Below are 21,609 nucleotides of genomic sequence, written 5' to 3'. Positions count from 1 at the left end.
GCCCGAGGGTCGGGCCGGGCCGCCGCGGGTATGGGAAAGACGAGCGTTTCCTTATGCCGCCTTTTTCGTGGGCGTTGCAGCGCGAGGCTCTAGCGCCCAGACCAGTGGGGTGAAGGGTGGATGTAGAACCTTGTGGCGCTTCTCTCCCGTCGCTCGCTCAGGCGCGCCGAGGGCAGTCCCCGGTGTGGGGCGTCCTCGTGACCAGCCAAGATGGCCGCCCCCGTGGCGAAGGCTGCGCTCGGGTGGACAGGCTTGGCGCTGGGCGTGCGGCCGACCGTGTGCTGGCTTCCAGGGTGAGAAGGGGGCGAGCGCCGCCGCTTGGATCTTCACAGTGGGGCCTGCAGGGGAGGCAGGGGGACATGGGCAAGCCGCGCGGGGTCCCAGACGCCTGGACTCGAACCTATCACCCGCCTGCGTGGCTCCCCGGGAAGGTCGGAACGAGCTAACGGTGTCCGTAGCTGCAAGGTCCCCCATCGTCAAGGGGCAGACCGGGACCGTCAATGTGGGGGGTGGTGGCAGGGCCCAGCCTTACCTCCAGCACTTGACAAGAAAGGAAGACTCCCTGTTCTGTGTGAGGAGAAGCCGCTTGGGGGACTAGAGGGCTCAAATCCTGGGCGGTTCAGGCGCAGCCAGCGGCGGCTTGGCAAGCACGCCTATTGTTAAGTCAGGCTTCCTCATTTGTGGGGTCAGCTTTAGCCCGTCCCCCGCCGTCCCCTCTTCCCAGGCTCACGCAGGTGCGGTGGAGCCGCTATGGGCCTGAGTACCGGGATCCCTTGGTGGAAAAGGACTATTACCGCAAGCCCGCGGCCGAGCTCACCGAGGAGGAGAAGTATGATCGGGAACTCAAGAGGACTCAGCTCATCAAAGCCGCGCCCGCCGCGAGGACCAGCTCCGTGTTCCATGACCCCGTCATCAGGTGAGCTGGATGGGAACGCGCGCGCAGGAGGGTCCCCGGGCAGGTGCCGGCGGTCGGCCTTGGTAAGCTAAGCGTGTTGTGTGGCTTTTTTCCTCCTCCCTAAAGCAAATTCACCAACATGATGATGAAGGATGGGAACAAGGTCCTGGCCAGGTCCCTCATGACACAGGTGAGTGCTCCCCTCCTGTCCGCGGGTCTTCCCCTTGGTGTGGGTGTGGACATGGCACACCTGTCATTAAAGTGAACTCCCTCCAGAGGGGCCCCTGCCCCACTCGCCTCTTTCCCTGTCCTCCAGCAGCAGCGGGGGAGGCACTTGGGGACTGTGTCTTGGGTGTGCTGTGAGATGCCGGGAGACAAAGGGGTGCGTGCCTTTGGAAGCCTGGGGTGACAGATGTCTGCCCATGTTCTCCCTTGCAGACCCTGGAAGCCATCAAGAGGAAGCAGTTTGCCAAGTACCACGCGGCCTCAGCAGAGGAACGCACGAGCATCGAGCTCAACCCCTATGTTATCTTCCACCAGGCGCTGAAGAATTGCGAGCCTGTGCTGGGGCTCATATCTGTCCTCAGAGGCGGACATTTCTACCAGGTAACCAGGCAGACAGGTCCCAGTGTAGACATCGGTAGGAGAGGGAAAAGGAAGAAGCAAAGTAGCATCTGGTGGGCTGTCTGGGATCGCACCCGGGTCCTCTCCCCTGCACTGTGATCCTGTGCGGCCCTGCACTGTAGGCCTGTCACAGCCAGGGATCATGTAGGCATTTGTGTCATCAGCAGGGTTTTGTTGTTGTTGTTGTTAAAGCATTTTTTTTTTCTTTGTAAGGCAGTGTTACAGAGCTGGGCTATTAAGAAGCTGGGAGCTTCTTCTGGGTCTCCCACGGGGGGTGCAGGGGCCCAAGCACTTGGCCCATCCTTCACTTCTTTGCCAGATGCATTAGCTGGGAGTTGGCTGGGAAGTGGAGCAGTTGGGACTTAAACCGATGTACCATGGCACCGGCCTCCCTTCTCCTTTTTCAGTATAAACCCACAGGGTGGAGATGGTCTCACTAGCGCCTGCTTCCTGCACATCTGGCATGGGCATTGGCACCAATGAGGACATGCCAAGTGACCCTTGGGCAGCAGGTCTTATTTTTAGGAACCCATGGTCTGCAATGGCCCAGTCACCACAGCTGACAGCTCTTGCCGCCTGGTGCTTGCGTCACCTTCCGTTCAGGAAGGGCGGCGGCCCAGACTCAGTATGTGCTGAACAGCTACCTCTTCACGACCCATATTCCGAGGTGGCCTGGGGTGGGAGAAGTCCAGAGCAGAGCAGACAGACCTCCCCACGGTGGGCTGTGGCTAGCCCTCCCGAGGCCCCAGCCTGTCCCGCGCCAACCTCCCTGCCTCCCCCGGCCACCCTGCCCAGGTGCCTGTGCCGCTGGCCGACCGCCGACGCCGCTTCCTGGCCATGAAATGGATGATCACGGAGTGCCGGGAGCGGAAGCACCGGCGGACGCTGATGCCTGAGAAGCTATCCCAGGAGCTGCTGGAGGCCTTCCAGAACCAGGGCCCCGTGATCAAGCGGAAGCATGACATGCACAAGATGGCTGAGGCCAATCGTGCCCTGGCCCACTACCGCTGGTGGTAGGGAGGCCCAGGAGCCCCGCGCCCTCTACTCTGCCACTTCCATGGCGAGGGCACCTGTCGGGCATGGACAGACTGCCTCTCTGAGCCCTCCTCTAGGGCACAGCTGCTCTTCCTGAACTATCTACTCGTGAAGAAGAAACGGTGCCCACCTTGAGGAGCTTCCTCTGAGGAACTCGCAGCCTAGGGCACCACCGCCCTCAGCAGGGAGCAGGCTGCCACGAGAGGAAGCAGTTTTAGTATCTGCAAGATTTATTAGAAAAGTCCCACTTGGACTGGCATGTGAGCCAGGACCACCACTCAGTCATTAAAACAGACTGGAGGAAACACATGGTCTCCAAGTGGTCTGTTTCAGGTCACACGGGGGAGGGGCTGGGGGGGGCTGTGATTGCCCTGTGACAGTCCCTCATCAGCATCGCAATGGCTGAGGTTGCCTTTTTTACAAATGGGGAAACTTAGGCACTCAGATGGCTTATTGTGCCTGCCTTACACAGTGTAGTAGATGGTAGTGGTGGAGAGGGGTTCAGCCCTAAACCAGCAGAGCAGGTGTGGGGAGGTGGGGCTTCAAGGCAGGATCACTCCCTGTACAGATGGGGTGGAGGCAGAGGCTGTGTGGCTGGCCCAGGGAGCAGTGGAGGGCAGGCTGGGGGCGCCTAGTCCGGGAGCTCACTGTAGTAGTACTTGTGGGCTGCGGGGCTCGTCGTCCAGCCTGGTTAGTGGCAGAGGGCAGGCTGGGGGCGCCTAGTCCGGGAGCTCACTGTAGTAGTACTTGTGCGCTGCGGGGCTCGTCGTCCAGCCGGCTGCCCGGAACTCGATGATCTCCAGCAGCAGCAGCTGGGCTAGGGAGCTGAGGCCAGCGGGGAGCAGAAACCCGTCGCGGAGCAGGATGAAGAGTTCCTCCATGCGCTGCCCGTTCATCCTCTCCAGCTGCTCCCCGACCCGGTGCAGCTGCAGCACCAGGCAATCCACCTGTGGGGCCACAGGGTAAGCCGGGCACAACGGTGCTTTCCTGGGGCCAGCCTGGCTGGGTGCTGCCCCACTCCTGTCATCTTTGCCCATCCTGCAGGATCCGGCTGTGGCGACTGAGCCACCATCATTCCCGTCTGATAGGCTTTCCTCCTGGAGAGGGAGGCCCTGAGCAAGCAGGTTTGGGCTACTCTGGATCCTGGATAAACATCAGCTTGCCTTGCACCTGACCCACCTTCTTCCAGGTGCCCCTCCTACACTGGACTCCTGCTTCAAAGGGTTTGGGCAGCGGGCAGGCACTAAGCCCACGGTGCCAGCGCCACCCACCTCCTCCTCCTCGCTTAGGCTGTCGGGCTGGGCCAGCCGGAAGAGGCAGTCATAGACGGGGTTCACCAGGGCCATCATGGGCATGTTGTTCACCTGTAGGGGGACGGGAGCTGTGGGCATCAGCCCGGCCTGGGGCTCAGGACACCCACAGGCGGTGAGGCTACCCAGGCCTCACCCTCAGGTAGTCAAAGATGTTGCAGATGAAGGTGACGTAGCAGACCCAGCCGCGCAGGGAGCGTGCCCGCAGCTGCTCCCTAGCCTGGTACTCCTGCTGCAGCCGGTTAAGGAGCCCTCGGCGGAAGACACTCTGGCCAGCCTGCTGACTCTCAGCCTGCAGGCCCACGAGAGGAACGTGAGAGTGGGGACCATGTCCTGGGAACCCCACCCAGCCCATGCCTCTGTGCTGCTGGCCAGGTCTGCTGCCCATCTGAAGGCATCTGCTCTGTCCTCCAGCAGTCCCTCCCCCCACCTGAATGATGGCGTAGCACATGCGTCCTGCTTCCTTGCTGAACACACAGTCCTGTAGAGAATGGTCCACAATCACATTGGCCGCTTTCTCCAGGTCCACAGCTCCTGGATCTGGGGGTAGAGACGGGAAGAGAGTCTACGGCCACTGCCCGACCGCACTTACCTCCATCAACTCCAACCTGGGGAGGCTCTGATGCCTCCATTTATAGATTTTTTTAAAAAGGGGTACGGGGGGGGGGCAAAACCCAGCTAGGCTCAGAAGAGGGTGTGATGGAGTTGCGTTTCATGACATTCATCTTTCGCCAGCACCAGGTTGAGGACAACAACTCTGTGGTGACTGTTTCAGGGGAAAAGTTTCTACAACCTCACACACCAATCCTGCAGAGCAGGCCACACGGGGGCCTGGGCCTTGGGCTTAACTGGGCACGTGATGGGCACTGTAACTGTCAGCTGAATCTAACTTGTGTTCACCCTGAGAAGACAGTGGTTGAGCCTCCTGCACCACCCATCCCCCGCCAGGGAACTGGAGGGCGGCAGTGCCCCGCCTCCTTCGAGGGGGGAGGGCTTCGTTTAAACTGAAACTGCAGGCTGACAGGTAGACTGCGCGACTCATCCTTCAAGACACCAGCCTCCTCCGTGTAACTTGTCTTCCAGCGTCAGGCCAGGCTCAGAGGAGGGGGCGGGGTCAGCCTGCAGGTGCTGCTCAGGGAGGGGTCTGGGCGGAGCTCACCTTTGAGCGCAGTCTTCAGCAGCCGCTGGGTCTCTGCATCAAAAGACTGGATTTTACTGTACTCCTCTCTCCCGGCCTCGCCCATGACCATCTGGCCGGCCCGCAGTTCTTGGCAGGGCTAGGACTACTGACCACCTGGCAAGAAGGCAGAAGGAGGCGTCAGGTGTGCAGCGAAGAGCCTGAGATTCCCAGTGCCAGGCCTTCTGTGGGCTGGCCAGCTAGTCGGGCAGGTGCTCCTGGGCACTCCCGTGTTTCGGCTGAGAGCTCACCAAGCCCGGCTTCTGGCCAGCCGGACACCTGCTGCTCAGTTGAAGCAACTCCAGACTTCTGCGATTACACTAGGGTGAAGGGTGGAAAGCCAGCGCACCTCCCCTCGGGTCCCTCCAGGGGGAGGCAGCACCGCCTAGGGGAACGCACGGATGCGGACCCGCGGGATAGAGCCGATTGCCCAGTGTCCTTCGGCCGGCCCAGCTCGATGCCGAGCGATTGACAAGGCTGGAGGAGTGGGGGAGGCCCGAGGTGCGGTGCCCTGTCCCAGCAGGGATCCGAACTCCTTTCCCCTTTCTCCTCCCCCCAGCTTTCAGTGCGCAAAACCCACTCCTCCAGCACGCGGGTCGGAGGGGCCTGCATTAGTGGGCTCCCCTGCCGGTCGGAGCCCAGAACCCCTTCCGCCCGGCAGCGGTTCCCCGGGACAGGCTGGTTCAACTGGTCTCCCGAGTGGCAGCGACGCGGCCCTACCCGCTCAGGACTCCCAACTCCAGGAGTTCCATTCGGGATCAAAGCGTCCTCTTAAAGCGGCAGAAGGACGCTGCGTCCCCGAGAGGTGGCGGCCGCTGGAGTCCCCCCGCCCCGCTCGGGCTCGGTGCCTTCTCTCAGATCCTACGAGGCGACCCGAGCGCTTTCCAGACCTCGGCAGCTTGCCAAGTCCGGGAGGCGCGGCCCCGCGGGTGGGAGCGACTGCGAGAGCTCCCCAGGACCCACCTGCCGGGCCGGCACCGCGCCCGCGTGCCCGAGGGCCGCGCGGCGGGCATGGGTGCGCGCGCCCGCGCGCCCGCGCGCCGCTGAGCTCATTTCCTAGCGCGGCGCGGGGCGGCGTCTGCTCGCCGGCGCCACCTGCCGGCTCCCGGGGGCCGCCCCTCGCCAAGAGAGCCCGGCCCAGTCCGTGGCTACCAGGGCTCGTGGGCGCTGGGGGCTGGCGCGCATGAAGCCCTCGGGCGTCTCGCGGTGGCCCATGCCAGGGCTCCGGTGGCGTGTGGGAGAACGGGCCAGGCCACGCGGCGTTGGAGGACCGCCGAGGGCGTGGCCGGCCAGGGTGGCTGGAGGGGCGGGCTGACCTGGGCACACACTGAGGGCAGGACAGCTGCCACGGCGGCACCCACGCCCACCACTCCTTCCTACCACAAGTGCCAACCACGAGGGCAGTCATGGGCGCGACCCCTTCTGGCTCCAGAGCGGCTGTCAGGGCTGAGTGAGGTCCAGGCTCAGACCTCCTCACCTCCACCTGAGGAGCAGAGGTGCTGGCCTGCCCGTGGTGCCCCATTCACCTAAGGTGGTCTCTTTAAACTCGAGACAAGACAGCTCTGGCCTGTCTCAGCACCAGAACCCGAGGAGAGGTGAAGAGGAGAAGCCTCACCTCCAAGGCTTCTCATACAAAATGCACTAGGGCAGCACTCCCTGAAGCCCTGGCCTTGAATGCCAAGGGCCTGGAGGCTCACAGCATTGTGGACCTTCTGGTTCCGCAGCCAGGAGTTGGGGGGACCCGAGGGAGCAGGGCCACAGTACCCAGGGTCCAGAGCCTGCTCCAAAGCAGGTGTGTGTGTGTGCAGAGGGCGGCCGTCGGGGCTGTAGTTTGCCACCCTGCCTCCCTCCCCATAACTGGAGTTCTCTGCACTCACCCCGACCCTGGCATCTCAGAACCCCCTGGGAATCAACCGTGCGCTTGCCAGGCCCTCGGCCCAGTCCAAGCTGGCCACACTGAGCCAGGAACAGCCTGGGTGGGGGCTGATGCCAGGTGGCCCCCTCTAAGCTCCTCCCCCTGGCAGGGCTACCCCAGCTCCCAGAGAGAAAAGAGAAGCCGGAGAAGCCATCCCAAGAAGCCTGGGGAAGGGCTGTCGCCTCCACCCACCCCTCCCAGGGCATGTCCCTCTGGCCTCCTGCTTCCGGTGGGGACTTCTGGGAGAGTGGCCTGAGGGTGGTGCTTCTGTAGGTATGGCAAGGGAGGGGGAACAGGAAGTAGCTGGCTGGGCTGGGCCGCTCCCTGTGGAATCAAGCAGAGCCTGGGGAGGGCTCCCTGTTGGGTCCAGAGGGGTAGGAAACGTGGGGGGGGCGGGCAGCGAGCTGAACCAGTGTGACAAAGAAACAGGCTTGCAGCTTTAATGGCTGTTAAATACACATATGGGAAAAACAGCCCAGGCCTGGGGACCAGACTCTGGCTCAGGGTCCAGGGCCTGCCCTCCCACTCCCCTCTCACAGGGGTGGGGCTTCTTACTGAGGGGGGGCAAGGAGAAGCAACAACCCTTAGCTCCATCCTGGTGTGACTGCCCCCCCAGCAACCCTCACCCCGACATCCCGCTGTCCTCCCAAGCCTTGACCTGGCAGCGCTGGGAAGATTCACGGGTGGCTGCTCTGGAGAGAGGGACCAGGCAGCCGTTGGCATTGCAATGTGAGACCAGGGGTGGCGCCTGCCTTTCCGGGGGACCCTCCCAGATTCGGAGTGGAGACTAGCCGTCTGCCTTCTTCATGCAGTGGAAGAAGCTGCAGAAGAGCTCATACCAGAAGAACACCAAGCCTGTGGAGAGGGCGGCCTTCAGCAGGCTGGGGGACAGGCCCTTGAAGCAGCCCGGGCCCCCCTCCTCTCGCAGCACCTGCCGCATGCAGTCCAGGAGGCCTCTGTAGCACCGCACCTGTGGGAGGAAGGTTAAGGCTGAGGAAGAGGCTGGCGATTAAAAGACAGGTGCAGCTGCTACTTGCCACAGCCCCTGAAAACACCTGCCGGAGGAGGCAGTGATGAGAACCGACAATGAGCTGACCTCATCCTATGGCAGGGAAAGCCTGGGAGTCGGCAGGTGGCCACAGCGCCTTCCGCGGAGACACGCTGACCATGGCTCCCAAGCAGCTGGTGAGCTCCAGATTTTCTGCCCAGAAGTGTCTAATCCTTCACCCCATTCCCCCTAGCACACCAACAGCAGATCTGAAACTGGCCCTTGGCAACTTATCTATTTTTTTTAAAGATCTATTTACTTGAAAGAGTTGCAGAGATGAAGAGTAGGAAAGAACTCTTCCATCTACTGGTTCACGCCCAGGTGGCCACAACAGCCAGTGCAGGGCCAGGCCAAACCAAGAGCCAGAGGTTCTTCCGGGTCTCCCACATGGGTGAGAGGCTATGGCCGTCCTCCGCTGCTCTCCCAGGCACATCAACAGGGAGCTTGGTTGGAAGTGGAGCAGCCAGGGCATGAACCAGTGCCCATATGGGATGCCAGTACTGCAGGTGACAGCTTGACCTCCAGCCTCTCCTCCAGCTGTCACCACAGGAAATCCAATAATTCCCAGTGATGGCCTGTGGTCCGAGGGCCTGCCCTGTGGCCTGTACTGACTGGCTCTTATTGCCAGACGTCCCCCCCTGCACCCCTATCTCTCCATCCTGAGGTCTCATCTCCCCTGTCCACACTCAAACTAGTCCTTTGACACAAGTAAAGAAAAAAGGAGAATCCACGGGTTTGTAGAAAGTGAGCCCACTGTTAAAATATGCATATTTAGGAGCTGGCACTGTGGCACAGCCAACAAAGCTACTGCCTGTGACTCCAGCATTCCATATGGGTACCAGCTGAAAAGCCTGGCTGCTCCACTTCCAATCCAGCCCAGTAATGAGTCTGGCAAAACAGCAGAGGACGGCTCAAGTGCTTGGGTCCCTGCGCCCACATGGGAGACCTAGAAGAAACTCCTGGCTTCGGACCTAACCGGCCCCAGCCATTGTAGCCAGCTGGAAGAGTGAACCATCAGATGGAAGATCTCTCTCTCTCTCCATCTCTGGAGAGATATTAACTCTGACTTTCAAATAAATGAATCTTTTTTTTAAGTGCACAGGACTAGATGCAAAGGTGGCAAACTAAACCAAAGGATGCCCTCCGACCACCCAGCTGGTGGCAGAGTTCCACAACCCTTGATCTTCTTCATTGTCTACAATTTCCTACAAAGCCATGAACCCAAAACTGTTTCCTGCTCCATTCCATACCACCCCTCCCCTCCGACATGTGTCACTCGCATTCCTCAGGTCACCGGGATGTCCCAGGTTCCCTGGATCTGCAGGGGAAGACCCTGTTGTCACCTGAAGTCCCCCGTGGCTGCCTGTAAGGTCAGCACTACAGTATATAGGGTGAGAGTCGAGCGCAGCGGTTCAGGAGGCTAGCGTCCCACCCTGGAGCGCCAATCCAAACCACTCCACTTCCATCCCGGCTCCCTGCTGATGCAGCCAGGGTGAGGCAGACAACGACTCAGGTGCTTGGGGCCCTGCCACCCATGTGGCAGACCCAGATGGAGTTCTGAGCTCCAGGTAACGGCCTGGTTCAGCCCTGGCTGCTGAGGAACTTGGGGCGGCCTGGCTCAGCCCTGGCTGCTGGGGAACTTGGGGCGGCCTGGCTCAGCCCTGGCTGCTGGGAAACTTGGGGCGGCCTGGCTCAGCCCTGGCTGCTGGGAAACTTGGGGCGGCCTGGCTCGGCTCTGGCTGCTGGGGAACTTGGGGCGGCCTGGCTCAGCCCTGGCTGCTGGGGAACTTGGGGCGGCCTGGCTCAGCCCTGGCTGCTGGGGAACTTGGGGCGGCCTGGCTCGGCTCTGGCTGCTGGGGAACTTGGGGAGTGAACCAGCAGATGGCAGGATGTGCTCTTGTTCGCTGACATGATCTCTCACTTTCAAATATGAACATTCGAAATTAATAAAAATAAACCTAGGGCCCAGCGCGGTGGCCCAGCAGGTAAAGTTCTCGCTTTGAACACGCCAGGATCCTATGTGGGCACCAGTTCTAATCCCAGCAGCCCTACTTTCCCATCCAGCTCCCTGCCTGTGGCCTGGGAAAGCAGTCAAGGACGGCCCAACCTTAGGACCCTGCACTGCGTGGGAGACCCGGAAGAAGCTCCTGGTTCCTGGCTCCTGGCTTCGGATGGGTTCAGCTCTGGCCGTTGTAGTCACTTGGGGAGTGAATCAACAAGGGAGAATCTTCCGCTTTGTCTCTCCTCCTCTCTCTATATCTGACTTTACAATAAAAATAAATAAATCTTAAAAAATAAATCCAGCAATGTGCAAGTCTGAAAGACCACGAGCGAATGGCTGCTACCTCAGGGGTATTCTCTACTAGAGTTCCTCCCAGAACAAACCCTTCTAGAACTTTCTTTTTTTTTTCCTTCTAGAACTTTCTACACAGACATCAGGAGCTCCAGTGCCTAGCACCATGTCCAAGAAGACCCATGACAGGGTAGTACACAGCTCCATGCAAGTCTCCTGCTCTGCCTTCTTCGTGTGAGTGGTCCCAAGGCCCACCGCTGGCCACCCCCACAGGCGGGCCTCACCTGGCCGAAGCTGGCTCGGGCCCTCTCGAAGCCTCCGACCTGCAGGCGCTTCTTGAAGAGGTCCAGGGGGTAGGTCAGAGTCTTGCTGACGACGCCGGCTCCGCAGCCACAGAGCAGGTTTCTGAGGTTCTCTGGACCAGAGGAGAGAGGAGGGACATGCGGGCATTAGTGGGAGCTGGATCGCCATCAGCAGCTCCCATCCTCACAGGCCCCCGTAGCAGTTGGGCAGTGGGCTGCAGCTCCCACCGCAGTGCTGCTGGAGTCCTTGAGTGCCTCCAGCGTTCCATTCCTCCATCCCAGGCTGCAGAAGGCACGGAATGCCCTCCCAACACACACCCCGAAACAACAAACCATCACCACCGAGGAGATGTGCAAGTTGGGCTTGTGACAGAAAAGCAATTTCTGCCATCCTCCACGGAGGACACCAGCGCTGGGTGTGGTGAGGGCCCAGGACGCCCAGCTGCAGGGCCGGTGCAGCCAGCAGGGGGCGCTCGCCTCGGGCAGGAAGACGTCCTTCCCCGGCGAGGACTGGGTGGCGGCGCAGGGTGGTTGGTGGACAGGACTCACCGTTCTGCTTGCCATTGGCCGGCATGACCCACTCAGAGGCCGACTTCAAGGCACTGTAGCAGGAGAACTGGAAGCCGGCGTAAGGGAAGATGGCAATGAGCGTCGGGGTCAAGCCTTTGTAGAAGGCCAAGGGGCCTTCTGTCCTGCGCATGGTGACCACCGCATCTCTCAAGGTCTTGTACACCTGCGAACGAGCAAGCCTGAATGAGCCGCATGGGATCCTTTGAGCCCCTCACAGCCACTCCCACCTGGCTTAAAACCCAGCTCCCAGGAGCCCACCAAGGGGGCAGCTGTTGCAGGAAAAGCTCGACAGCAAGCCAAGCACCTCCCCGTCTACAAATCTACAAGACGGTGACAGCCAAATGTTACACAATACCAGGAGCCAGGACTGGCACTGTGGCGCAGCCTGTTGAGCTGAAACCTGCCATGTAAGCATCCCATGTGGGCACAGGCTCGAGTCCTGGCTGCTCCATTCCTGACCCAGCTCCCTCTGATGGCCTGGAGAAACAGCGGACCTGCCACTCAATGTGGGAGACCCAGACGAAGCTCCTGGCTTTGGCCTGGTCCAGTCCCCAGCCATTGCAGCCATTTGTGGAGTGAACCAGTGAGTGGAAGATAGGCCTTTCTCTCTCTGTAACTATGCCTTTCAAATAAACAAATCCTTAAAACAAAAATGTTTCTGCTTTCCCAGGCCTCAAGCAGGGAGCTGGATGGGAAGTGGAGCTGCCGGGATTAGAACCGGTGCCCATATGGGATCCTGGTGCGTTCAAGGCGAGGACTTTAGCCGCTAGGCCATGCCGCTGGGCCCAAAAATGTTTCTTAAAAAAAAAAAAACAGGTACCCCAAGTGTCCCTGCACCTTCTAGCAGAACAGTGAAGGACACAGCGCCCCCTGCAGACGACTGCACATACATAAGCGGGTGGCAAAGGGAATTTGTGGAGGAAACAAAATGCGTGCAGGGTCAACACCCAGCAAGGAACACAGGAACCCGGAGGAGCGATCACTTCCACAGAGAGAACAGGGCGGGAGGGAGGGGACAGACTTGGCGCCGGAGTGGGCCATGTGCAGTGTCTGCCTGGTGCTACCGGTGGCACACAAGCAGGCCACTGCAAGCCGTCTGATGTCCTGGCATGCTTCTGCTGACCATCCTGTATTTGAGACACTCGCAGGGGTTCTGATGGGACTGAGCTTGGGGAGCCCTGACAGGGACCCGGCTGAGATGCCCATGGCCCACATCAGGCTGCCCCGTTTCAGTGCCCTGCTCACATGGGCCTGGGAGGAAGCAGGGACTGGCTCAGGCACACATGTGGAGGCCCAGGGCAATTTCCTGCCCCACCCCGGCTTGTGCAGTCAGTGAGTGAGTGAATACAGCTTTAATAAACCAGAGATCTTGAGATAAATGAACTCTGTTCTCTTTATAGTAGTACAAATTAAAAAGAGAGACAGAGATAGAGACAGAGCAGGGCCAGGGTGCTGAACCCCCCTCAGAGCTGACCCCACACAATGCTGCCCCCTCGCCAGTGCTGGCCCTGCCCACTGCTGACCTGCCCCTTGCCGACCCCACCATCGCTGACCCTGTGCAGTGTGAAACACACACAGTGCTGGCCCGCCCACTGTGGGTGTCCCCTCCTTGTTTCACACCTGTAGGTCCCGGTCCCCAGAAAAGACAGGAGCCCCCGACCCAGAGTACACACACCGGTCACAGGTTTTACAAACTGATCCATGAACTCAACCCCTGAAACATGTCCCTTATTCAGAGTCCCCTCGTCTGGCCCCTAACCACTCACCCGGGGCTCCCCCTGGGCTGCAAAGCGTGTGCGCAGAACGTCCACGGGGTGCACTGCGAGGGTGGCCGTGCAGGCAGACAGGCCGCCACACACGAAGTGCACGGAGAACTCGCGGGGATCATGGGCGGTGGCTCTGTGGACCAGCTCTGTCAGCAGCTCGAACGACAAGAACTGTGGGAACAGTGACAGCCCGAAGAATGAGCCTGAGGCCAAACGCTCCCAGAAGACCATCTGTGACCCAAGAGGGGCTGGTCCTGGGACAAGAAATAAGAACACGCTCTTCTTGGATAGTGCAATCCACATAAACATGTGGGACCAGCATTGTGACAGTGCATTAAACACTGTCTGTGGGGCCCAGGGCGATAGCGTAGTGGTTAAAGTCCTCGCCTTCAATGCACCAGGATCCCATGTGGGTGCCGGTTCTCGTCCAGGTGGCCCCGCTTCCCATCCAGCTCCCTACTAGTGGCCTGGGAAAGCAGTCAAGGATGGCCCAGTCTTCGGACCCTGCACCTGTGTGAGAGACCAGGAGGAAGCTCCAGGCTCCTGGCTTCGGATTGGCTCAGCTCCAGCTGTTGCGGCCGCTTAGGGAGTGAACCATCAGACAGAAGATCTTCCTCTCTGTCTCTTCTCTCTATATATCTGATTTTGCAATAAAAATAAATGAATCTTAAAAAAAAATACAAAACAGGGCCTCGCGGCGTGGCCTAGTGGCTAAAGTCCTCGCCTTGAACACTGGGATCCCATATGCGTGCCAGTTCTAATCCCGGCAGCTCCACTTCCCATCCAGCTCCCTGCTTGTGGCCTGGGAAAGCAGTCGAGGACGGCCCAAAGATTTGGGACCCTGCACCCGCGTGGGAGACCTGGAAGAGGTTCCAGGTTCCCGGCTTTGGATCGGCACAGCACCGGCTGTTGCGACTCACTTGGGGAGTGAATCATCGGATGGAAGATCTTCCTCTCTGTCTCTCCTCTCTGTATATCTAACTTTGTAATAAAAATAAAAATAAATCTTTAAAAAAAATACAAAACAACAACAACAACAACAAAAAACCCGCTGTCTGTGACACCAACATTCCATATGGGCAGCAGTCCATGGTGTTTCACTTAAAAAAATTTACTTGAGGGCCCGGCGGCGTGGCTTAGTGGCTAAAGTCCTCGCCTTGAATGCACCGGGATCCCATATGGGCGCCGATTCTAATCCTGGCAGCTCCACTTCCCATCCAGCTCCCTGCCTGTGGCCTGGGAAAGCAGTCGAGGACGGCCCAATGCATTGGGACCCTGCACCCGCGTGGGAGACCCGGAAGAGGTTCCTGGTTCCCGGCATCGGATCGGCGCGCACCGGCCGGTTGCGGTTCACTTGGGGAGTGAATCATTGGACGGAAGATCTTCCTCTCTGTCTCTCCTCTCTGTATATCTAACTTTGTAATAAAATAACTAAATCTTTAAAAAAAAAAATTTACTTGAAAGTCAGAGTTACAGACAGAAGGGTCTTCCATCCTCTGCTTCACTCCCCATGTGAACATAACAAGCTGGGTCAATCCAAAACTGAGAGCCAGTAGCCAGTCTCCTATGTGGGTGCAGGGGCCTACGCACTTGGGACACGCTTCCGCTGCTCTCTCCCAGGCTATGAGCAGGGAGCTGGATTGGAAGTTGAGCAGGCAGGCAGGACTTGAACCGGGGCCCATGAGATGCCACTGTCACAGAAGGAGACTTAACCTACCATGCTACAGCACCAGCTCCAGAAGTGGAGCTGCCAGGACATAAACTGCCCATATGTGATGCCCGCATTGCAGGGTGGAGGACTAGCCTGATGTGCCACTGTGCCTGCCCCTAAAACAAAGACCAAATGTAGTATAGCAGTTACTGTGACGCTGGCATCCTATATCCACACGTTGCTTTTCTTCCGATCCAGCTCCCTAATTACGTGCCTGGAAGGCAGCAGAGGTGGCCCAATGCCTGGGCCCCTGATACCCATCTTGGAGACCTGAATGTAGTTGCTGGCCCCTGGCTCTGCCCTAGCCTAGCTCTGGCCACTGTGGTCACTTGGGAAGTCAATCATTGGATGGAAGATCTCTCCCTCTCCCTCTCTCTCTTTGTCACTCTTTCAAATAAAAATAAAAATAAATCCTCCTAAAGTAAGAAAAGGGGCAAGTATTTGATACCACATCGTCATAGGAGTGCCTGGCTTGGAGTCCCACTCCAGCTTCCTGCTAATACGCACCCTGGGAGATAGCAAAAGACGGTTCAAGCAATTAGATGCCCGGCAGCCATATTTGAATTCCTGGCTCCCAGCTTCAGCCTGGCCCAGCACAAACGGGTGTAGGTATTTGGGGCATGAACCAGCTCTCTCTGACCAACCCTCTGTGTCTCCCACTATCTGTATCTCAACTAAATAAACACTAAAGAGGGGCCAGCGTCGTGGCATGGTGGATAAAGCTGCCCACCATAATACCGGCATCCCCTGTGCATGCTGGTTCGAGTCCAGCTGCTCCACTTCCAATCCTGCTCCCTGCTGACGTGCCTGAGAAAGCAGTGGAAGTACTCGCACCCCTACTCCTGTGAGAGACCCAGAAGATGCTGCTGGCTCCTGGTTTCAGACCAGCCCAGCTCTTACTGTTGCAGCCATTTGGGGAATGAACCAACTGGTGGAGGATCTCTGTCTATATATACATAAGTAACTTTGCCTTTCAAATAAGTAAATAAACAAGTTGTCCTTGGCTAAGCCTCATGAGATCATGCTAGCAAGGTCCCAAGCATAAGACCTAAGTCACCAGGGCTGGGCAGTAGGGATCCCTCTGGTGTTCCCAGTGGTTGGGCAGGCCCTGGAGCCAGCAGGAGGCCAGGCTGCCTCTCCCTGCCCGGCCCGAGGCCCCATCGCCCCCTGCAACCCTCTCATTGCCCAGCCCAAGGCCCCACTGCCCCCTGCCCCTGCACAGGGTGCTGCCCTTCAGTTGGCCAGTTGCCTGCCACTCACCTGGACGGCTCCATAGCCGATGGAGAGCAGCTGGGCGGGCACGTGTCCTTTCCAGAAGGCTCTTGGGCCCTCGTCCTGCCAAATGCGCCTGGTGGCCTGCACGATCCCATGGTACTTTGCGCCAGGGTCACTGTGAGACAGGCGCTCGATCTGAAGCTGGTCACGAGGATGTGAGAGGTCAGGGGGTGAGGTGACAACAGGGTGGGGAGAACTTCCCCTTAACCACGCTCCAAGCTCCAAACACCCCGGCCTTCCCCACATGCCCCCGTGTTCTGCTGCCTAGCTCGTGGACAAGGGGGGTGAGTACCTGGAAACGGATTTTGATGACATCCAAGGGACTGATCAGTGCCCGAGTGACGAGCCCCGACAAGGAGCCAGCCACGGCCACCTCCGACTTAGAGATGTTCCTGTCGTCTGCTCCGGGGTCATAGCCGACCATTCCTGCCTCTGGCCCGTCCAGCGTCCATCAGTACCAAGCTGGATGCCAGAGAGAGACTCGGTGTCAACACGGGAGCAGGATTCCCGGGGTGTCTCCAAGCAGGCCTTGGGGGGCAGCGGCCTGTGTTCGCTGTCCTGCAGAGATGGACTGGGTTCATGGAGCCAATAATAACGTGTGTGGACTATCGACTGATGGTCAATAGCCTAAGTTTATTAGTGGCATCAGGCTTTTATAGACAGACGGTCACATAGGATGAGAGAGGAGGCTTTGAGTTTACATTGTTCCCATAAGCTGTCTACAGAACCCATCAATAATTTCCACATCCTCCTCTGAAAGTATCTTTGTTTTAGAGATCCAATCAAGTGTTCTCGTACAAATGATATCCAGTCAATTGTCCTGTGACAGGGCCGTCCATGACACCCGCACCCTTCTCTGCTTCCCCCCCACACAGGTTACAGAGTGGGGTCAGCTTCCTGCCCGGCTGGGAGGGGGAAGAGGCAGGTGTTAGGCAATCTGCCTGTCCCTGCAGGATTCACACCTGCGGCCAGGGGGAGGAGGAGGGGGCAGATTTCCACTCATAAGCAGCTCTAGGTATATCTAAGGATATAACCTTGGATTCCAGAACAGGAAACTTGGGGTTCAAGTTCTCGGGGCAGCTGTTTGACACGGGCTTGGTTTTCCCTTCCTGCAGACTGGAATGACATATGACCTGTCCCACCCAGGTCGCTGGGCGGATCCTGCCAGGCGCTGCACCTGTGTGAGAAGGCCATGGTCTGGGGTGGGCCTTTAGACCACTGGTTAAGACTGTGGTTGAAGCTTTCCCCCTGTCTCTCTAAAGAAACAAAAATAATAAAGTAACAGCCATACACACACGTGGAAAGGGCTTGTTAAACATGCTTCGGGGGGGGGGGGTACTCACTTTTTCTGTTTGTTCAAAAATCTATACCGGTAAATCTTGACAGTGACCTAAAGGGCAGGGCAGCATATATCCCCTGCGTGACCGCTGCGCCGCAATGTGTGCAGTGTCGTGTGTGTGTGTGTGTGTACCGGAGGCGCCGCCCCCCCACCGCTCGCTTTTCTGAGGGAGCTCCCAGTGTTGGGGTTCTGCAGGCGCCCGTGCGCCCAGGAGTCGGGGGCTCCGGCCCACCTTGTGCCAGGCGCGCCCCGGGCGGTGCGCGGGAATCCCGCCTTCAGGGTCGGGTCAGGCGTGACACGTGGACGCGAGTCCCGCCCCCGACGTCCACCTGCGCCGCAGTGCTCCCCACCCCGCCCCACCCGCCCCGGGGAGTCTGGGGCCACGTCCCCAAGAGGACAGCCAGGAGGGCAGAGGTAAAGGCCACTCACCTAGTGGACACTATGAGCACGACTTGGCCGCCCGGGCTTAGATGTCTTTCCCTCCTCACCCAGGCTAACAGCAAAACTCAATTGCCTCTGGCAGTAACTAACAGGCGTCTAGGCCAATCACCGCGCAGCCTTGCCACACGTCAGGCCAATGGTTGGACTCTCCGAGCCTAGCGCCCGCCTCCGCAAGTCTTTCTGGTTAATGTAGTCCTGAGGGCTTTCCGGGTGGAGTGCACAGCCTACTGGGAGGTGTAGTCCTACGGTTGCGCATGCGCCGAAGAGTTCGAGGCGAGGCGGAAGACGTCTGGTGGAGGAGGTGGGCTCTGACCTTGGGCGTCCCATGCGAAGTCCGGCAGCTCGCGATCCGCTTGCAGACCAGTTGAACTTGACCCTTTTCCTCAATTTAAACTTGTAAAAGGTGGCAGGAAGCTTGGCAGAACTCTAGAGGGTGGGGAAGAGAGAATAGGCGACGAGGAGGAAGATCAGAGGGTTGTAGTCCCTGCACTTTATTACAATAACAACAGAACATGTGGAAGTGAAGAGGGAGACAGCTCTCTTCCCACGATCTTCACAGGACAAGCGTTGGAATTTTCCAGAACCACCCCTGACTTTAATTTCACTTTTATATTAATTTTAAAACATTTATTTTTATTGGAAAGTCAGATATACAGAGAGGAGGAGAGACAGGAAGATCTTCTGTCCGTTGAATCACTCCCCAAGTGGCCGCAACAGCTGGTGCTGCGCCGATCCGAAGCCAGGAGCCAGGAATTTCCTCCCGGTCCCCCACGTGGGTGCAGGATCCTAAGGCTTTGGGCCGTCCTCGACTGCTTTCCCAGGCCAGGAACAGGAAGCTGGGTTGGAACCAGGGCTGCCGGGATTAGAACTGGCGGCCATATGGGATCCTGGCAAGGTGAGGACTTTAGCACTTGGACACAGCCACCAGCTACCATGCCAGGCCAGTCTTTTATATGGCTTTTTAAACAGACTTACAAAAATAAATAAATGAAGTAAATTTTAAAATAATAATAAAATTTTTAAAAATTAAAGAAAAAAAAACTTACAGGGGGAGGGGTGCACTGGTGAAATGGTGTAGAAGTTAACCATCTGCCTGCAGTGCTGGCATCCCATAGGAGTGCCCGTTCGGGTCCTGGCTGTTCCACTTCCCTTCCAACTCCTTGCTTATGGTCTGGGAAGGCAGCGAACAATGGTCTAAGTCCTTAGGTTCCTGCACCAAAGTGGGAGACCCAGAAGGGGCTCATGACCCTTGGCTTCAGATCAGCTCAGCTCCAACTGTTTCAGTTGTTTGCAGAGTACATCAGCCAATGCAAGATTTCTCTCTGTGTAGCTCCGCCTTTCAAATAAATACATGTTCTGGCCAGCTGAGCCAGTAACACGGACATGGCGAAGGCCTGGGGATGAAGCACCAACATGGATACCAGTGATGGTGAAAGTCTCTCTCAGGCCTCCCCCCCCCAAGCCTCTTTATTACTCCTTACATATTCTTTCCCCCAAGCCCTTTAACAGAACAATAAGATGCCAATGAGTCTGATTAGACCAGGTGCCTTTAGCTGCAAGCCCATTTCCTGAGTGCTCAGCTAATCAACTCCTTAGCCCACAACAAATACATCTTTTAAAAAGAAGTTCTATGTATTTACTTGTTTGCTGTCCGGCAGCAATGAACTTGGTGCATGAAGCCAATAATAAAACACGTGGGCTACTGACTGATGGTCAATAGCCAAGTTGATTAACAGCATCAGACTTTTTTTTTTCCTTTTTTTCAATTTTTTATTTTTGACAATCTTTACATAGTTAATTAGGGTAAAAAGGTTCAAGGGCTATAGGAAAGTGGGTAAGACTATTATTTCCATATTGTTTCCTTCATGTTTAAAGGGGGTATTAAGGGAGAAGGCCCTCCCAATTTCCCACCCTCCCCGGGTCCCGGATGTAGGGCATGCTCTGGGGTTCTTGCTCAAGTAGTTTTGATAGTTCACCAGGTATGAATCGCTGCCAATCTTGCCACTCCAAGCACAATGAGGTCTTTGAAGAATCCACTGATTGACATAGTCCATCATGGAGTCTCCATTTGCCCCGTATTTTGTTCCCAACATATAGCTGGGATGGTTGATTGACCTGTTCGGTCTTCTGTCTTTTCTTGGTTAGGGTTCTGAGTCCAGCAGTTCGATTGGGGAGATCTCCAAAGAAATTTTGTCTGAGGTGTTCTCAGACCAGATTCTTGCATGTACTAGCAAGTACAGGACTCGGCACAGTCCATTGCCTCGATCAGCTGGTGGTTGCAGTTGCTGGGTTGGTTCTGTTTTCAGCCCCAACTTCCACTGAAACCAATGGGTGTTGCAGTCCCGCCAGATTCTCCCCAGCACATACTCGGCTCACGCATAAACAAGTGGGAGCTGCAGCCTAGTTGGAGCGACCCACAATAACCCCCACCAGGCCGCCCCCTATCCTGGTTTGCCAGTATGTGTAGCAGTAGTCCATTCTATCCCACACCCCATTCGGCTCTCGTGCATGTCAATGGGTATTAAAGCTTTGTTCCCTCTAACCAGTTCCACTATGCAGCCCACACAGATGCTGTTGGGTGTCTGTGTAGCCACCCCAGCCTCTGTCCTAGTTTTCGTGCCCTCCTGTGGAGCCCACTCTTTCCCTCCCAGGCCTCTCCCACTCCCATATTATGCACTCTCCAGGTAGTTCTGTGGTTTGACTTGACAGAATTAGACCCCAGTGCCAGCTTCTGCCAGCTGAGCATCAGACTTTTTTTTTTTTAAAGATTTATTTTATTTTTATTACAAAGTCAGATATACTGAGAGGAGGAGAGATAGAGAGGAAGTGGAGCTGCCGGGATTAGAACCAGCAGCCATATGGGATCAAGGCGAGGACCTTAGCCACTAGGCCACAGTGCCGAGCCCGAGCATCAGACTTTTTAAAGACGGATGGTCACTTAGGCATGGGGAGGAAGGTTTGAGGAATTTACATTTCAACAGCAGGGGGAGTCTCCTTTCCTAGGTTTGCTAGTTTCCTTCCCCAACAATGAGAGGGGCCACAGCACTTAATTTATCTTCTGTGGCCTTCCCAGGCCACGTTGTTGGTAGGAAGCTATGTTGGAAGAAGATGCAGCCAGCATTGGACACTGGGCTCCGACCTGGGATGCCAGTCCTTGGCCGGCTCAGGGTTGCCTTGGGCCTTCCTGCCTTACTGCTCTGTCTCACCCATGACCTTGCCTACTTGGGAAGGCCTGGCCTTGGCTTCCCGTCTCATGTCCACATGACTTTTATTCCACTAAATAAGATGACTTCAGCCTCTTCAGCAGACCCCTTCATTAGCCATGGTTTTGCTTTCTGTAGATTTGGTTACCACATTACCCTCAGTCCAGAAATGTTACGTGGAGAATTTTACAAATGATTCATTAAGGGCCGGATGCGGTAGCTTAGTAGCTAAAGTCCTTGCCTTGCATGCACCAGGATCCCATATGGGTACCTGTTCTAATCCCAGCAGCCCCCTTCCCATCCAGCTCCTTACTTGTGGCCTGGGAAAGCAGTCGAGGATGGCCCAAAGCTTTGGGACCCTGCACCTACATGGGAGACCTGGAAGAGGCTCTTGGCTCCTGGCTTAAGATTGGCTCATCTCTAGCCATTGCGACCAGTTTGGGAGTGAACTATCAGACGGAAGATCTTCCTCTCTGTCTCTCCTCCTCTCTGTATATCTGACTTTGCAATAAAAGTAAATAAATCTTAAAAGAAAAAGAAATAATCCGTTAAATTTTAAACAACTTCTGTCATATTATGTTGTGATTGTTGCACTCTGTGGGAGTTGTTTGTGAGGTGACTCTACGCCTGGTTTATAAATGGAACTGTATCCCAGTCGTGCCTAGGAATGATTCAGAAGCTGCTGGGCTAGTGCAAGCCCACGGT

At 57.2% G+C, this 21,609-nt stretch overlaps 3 protein-coding genes across 6 annotated transcripts; 1 reads left to right on the top strand and 2 right to left on the bottom strand.

The window, feature by feature from the left end:
* MRPS7 (mitochondrial ribosomal protein S7) lies at window positions 1–2,602 on the top strand. Its single transcript, XM_004592912.2, has 5 exons — window positions 1–293; window positions 725–916; window positions 1,022–1,085; window positions 1,334–1,501; window positions 2,315–2,602. The coding sequence occupies exons 1-5, from the start codon at window positions 211–213 to the stop codon at window positions 2,534–2,536; spliced, it is 729 nt and encodes a 242-aa protein (XP_004592969.1). The 5' UTR covers window positions 1–210; the 3' UTR covers window positions 2,537–2,602.
* Window positions 2,603–2,927: 325 nt separating this feature from the next.
* On the bottom strand, window positions 2,928–6,089 carry MIF4GD (MIF4G domain containing). Of its 4 annotated transcripts, XM_058675710.1 has the most exons (7): window positions 5,762–5,776; window positions 5,293–5,350; window positions 5,024–5,158; window positions 4,295–4,404; window positions 4,001–4,156; window positions 3,826–3,918; window positions 2,928–3,501 (listed from the first exon to the last, which is right to left on the bottom strand). In XM_058675710.1, exons 3-7 carry the CDS (start codon window positions 5,112–5,114, stop codon window positions 3,274–3,276), a joined length of 678 nt encoding a protein of 225 aa, XP_058531693.1. In that variant the 5' UTR covers window positions 5,115–5,158; window positions 5,293–5,350; window positions 5,762–5,776; the 3' UTR covers window positions 2,928–3,273. The 4 variants fall into 4 exon arrangements, with proteins under 4 accessions (XP_058531693.1, XP_058531694.1, XP_058531691.1 ...); XM_058675711.1 differs by lacking the exons at window positions 5,293–5,350; window positions 5,762–5,776 and adding an exon at window positions 6,005–6,089; XM_058675708.1 differs by lacking the exon at window positions 5,293–5,350 and having other exon boundaries at window positions 5,622–6,064.
* Window positions 6,090–7,520: 1,431 nt separating this feature from the next.
* On the bottom strand, window positions 7,521–17,305 carry SLC25A19 (solute carrier family 25 member 19). Its single transcript, XM_004593058.2, has 7 exons — window positions 17,265–17,305; window positions 16,214–16,383; window positions 15,907–16,062; window positions 12,936–13,106; window positions 11,149–11,332; window positions 10,582–10,712; window positions 7,521–7,926 (listed from the first exon to the last, which is right to left on the bottom strand). The coding sequence occupies exons 2-7, from the start codon at window positions 16,343–16,345 to the stop codon at window positions 7,744–7,746; spliced, it is 957 nt and encodes a 318-aa protein (XP_004593115.2). The 5' UTR covers window positions 16,346–16,383; window positions 17,265–17,305; the 3' UTR covers window positions 7,521–7,743.
* Between the last annotated feature and the right edge of the window lie 4,304 nt (window positions 17,306–21,609).

The sequence above is a fragment of the Ochotona princeps genome, chromosome 17, assembly GCF_030435755.1.
Source record: "Ochotona princeps isolate mOchPri1 chromosome 17, mOchPri1.hap1, whole genome shotgun sequence".
In the NCBI taxonomy this organism is placed as follows: domain Eukaryota; kingdom Metazoa; phylum Chordata; class Mammalia; order Lagomorpha; family Ochotonidae; genus Ochotona; species Ochotona princeps.
This window is presented reverse-complemented; position numbering and strand designations above follow the sequence as displayed.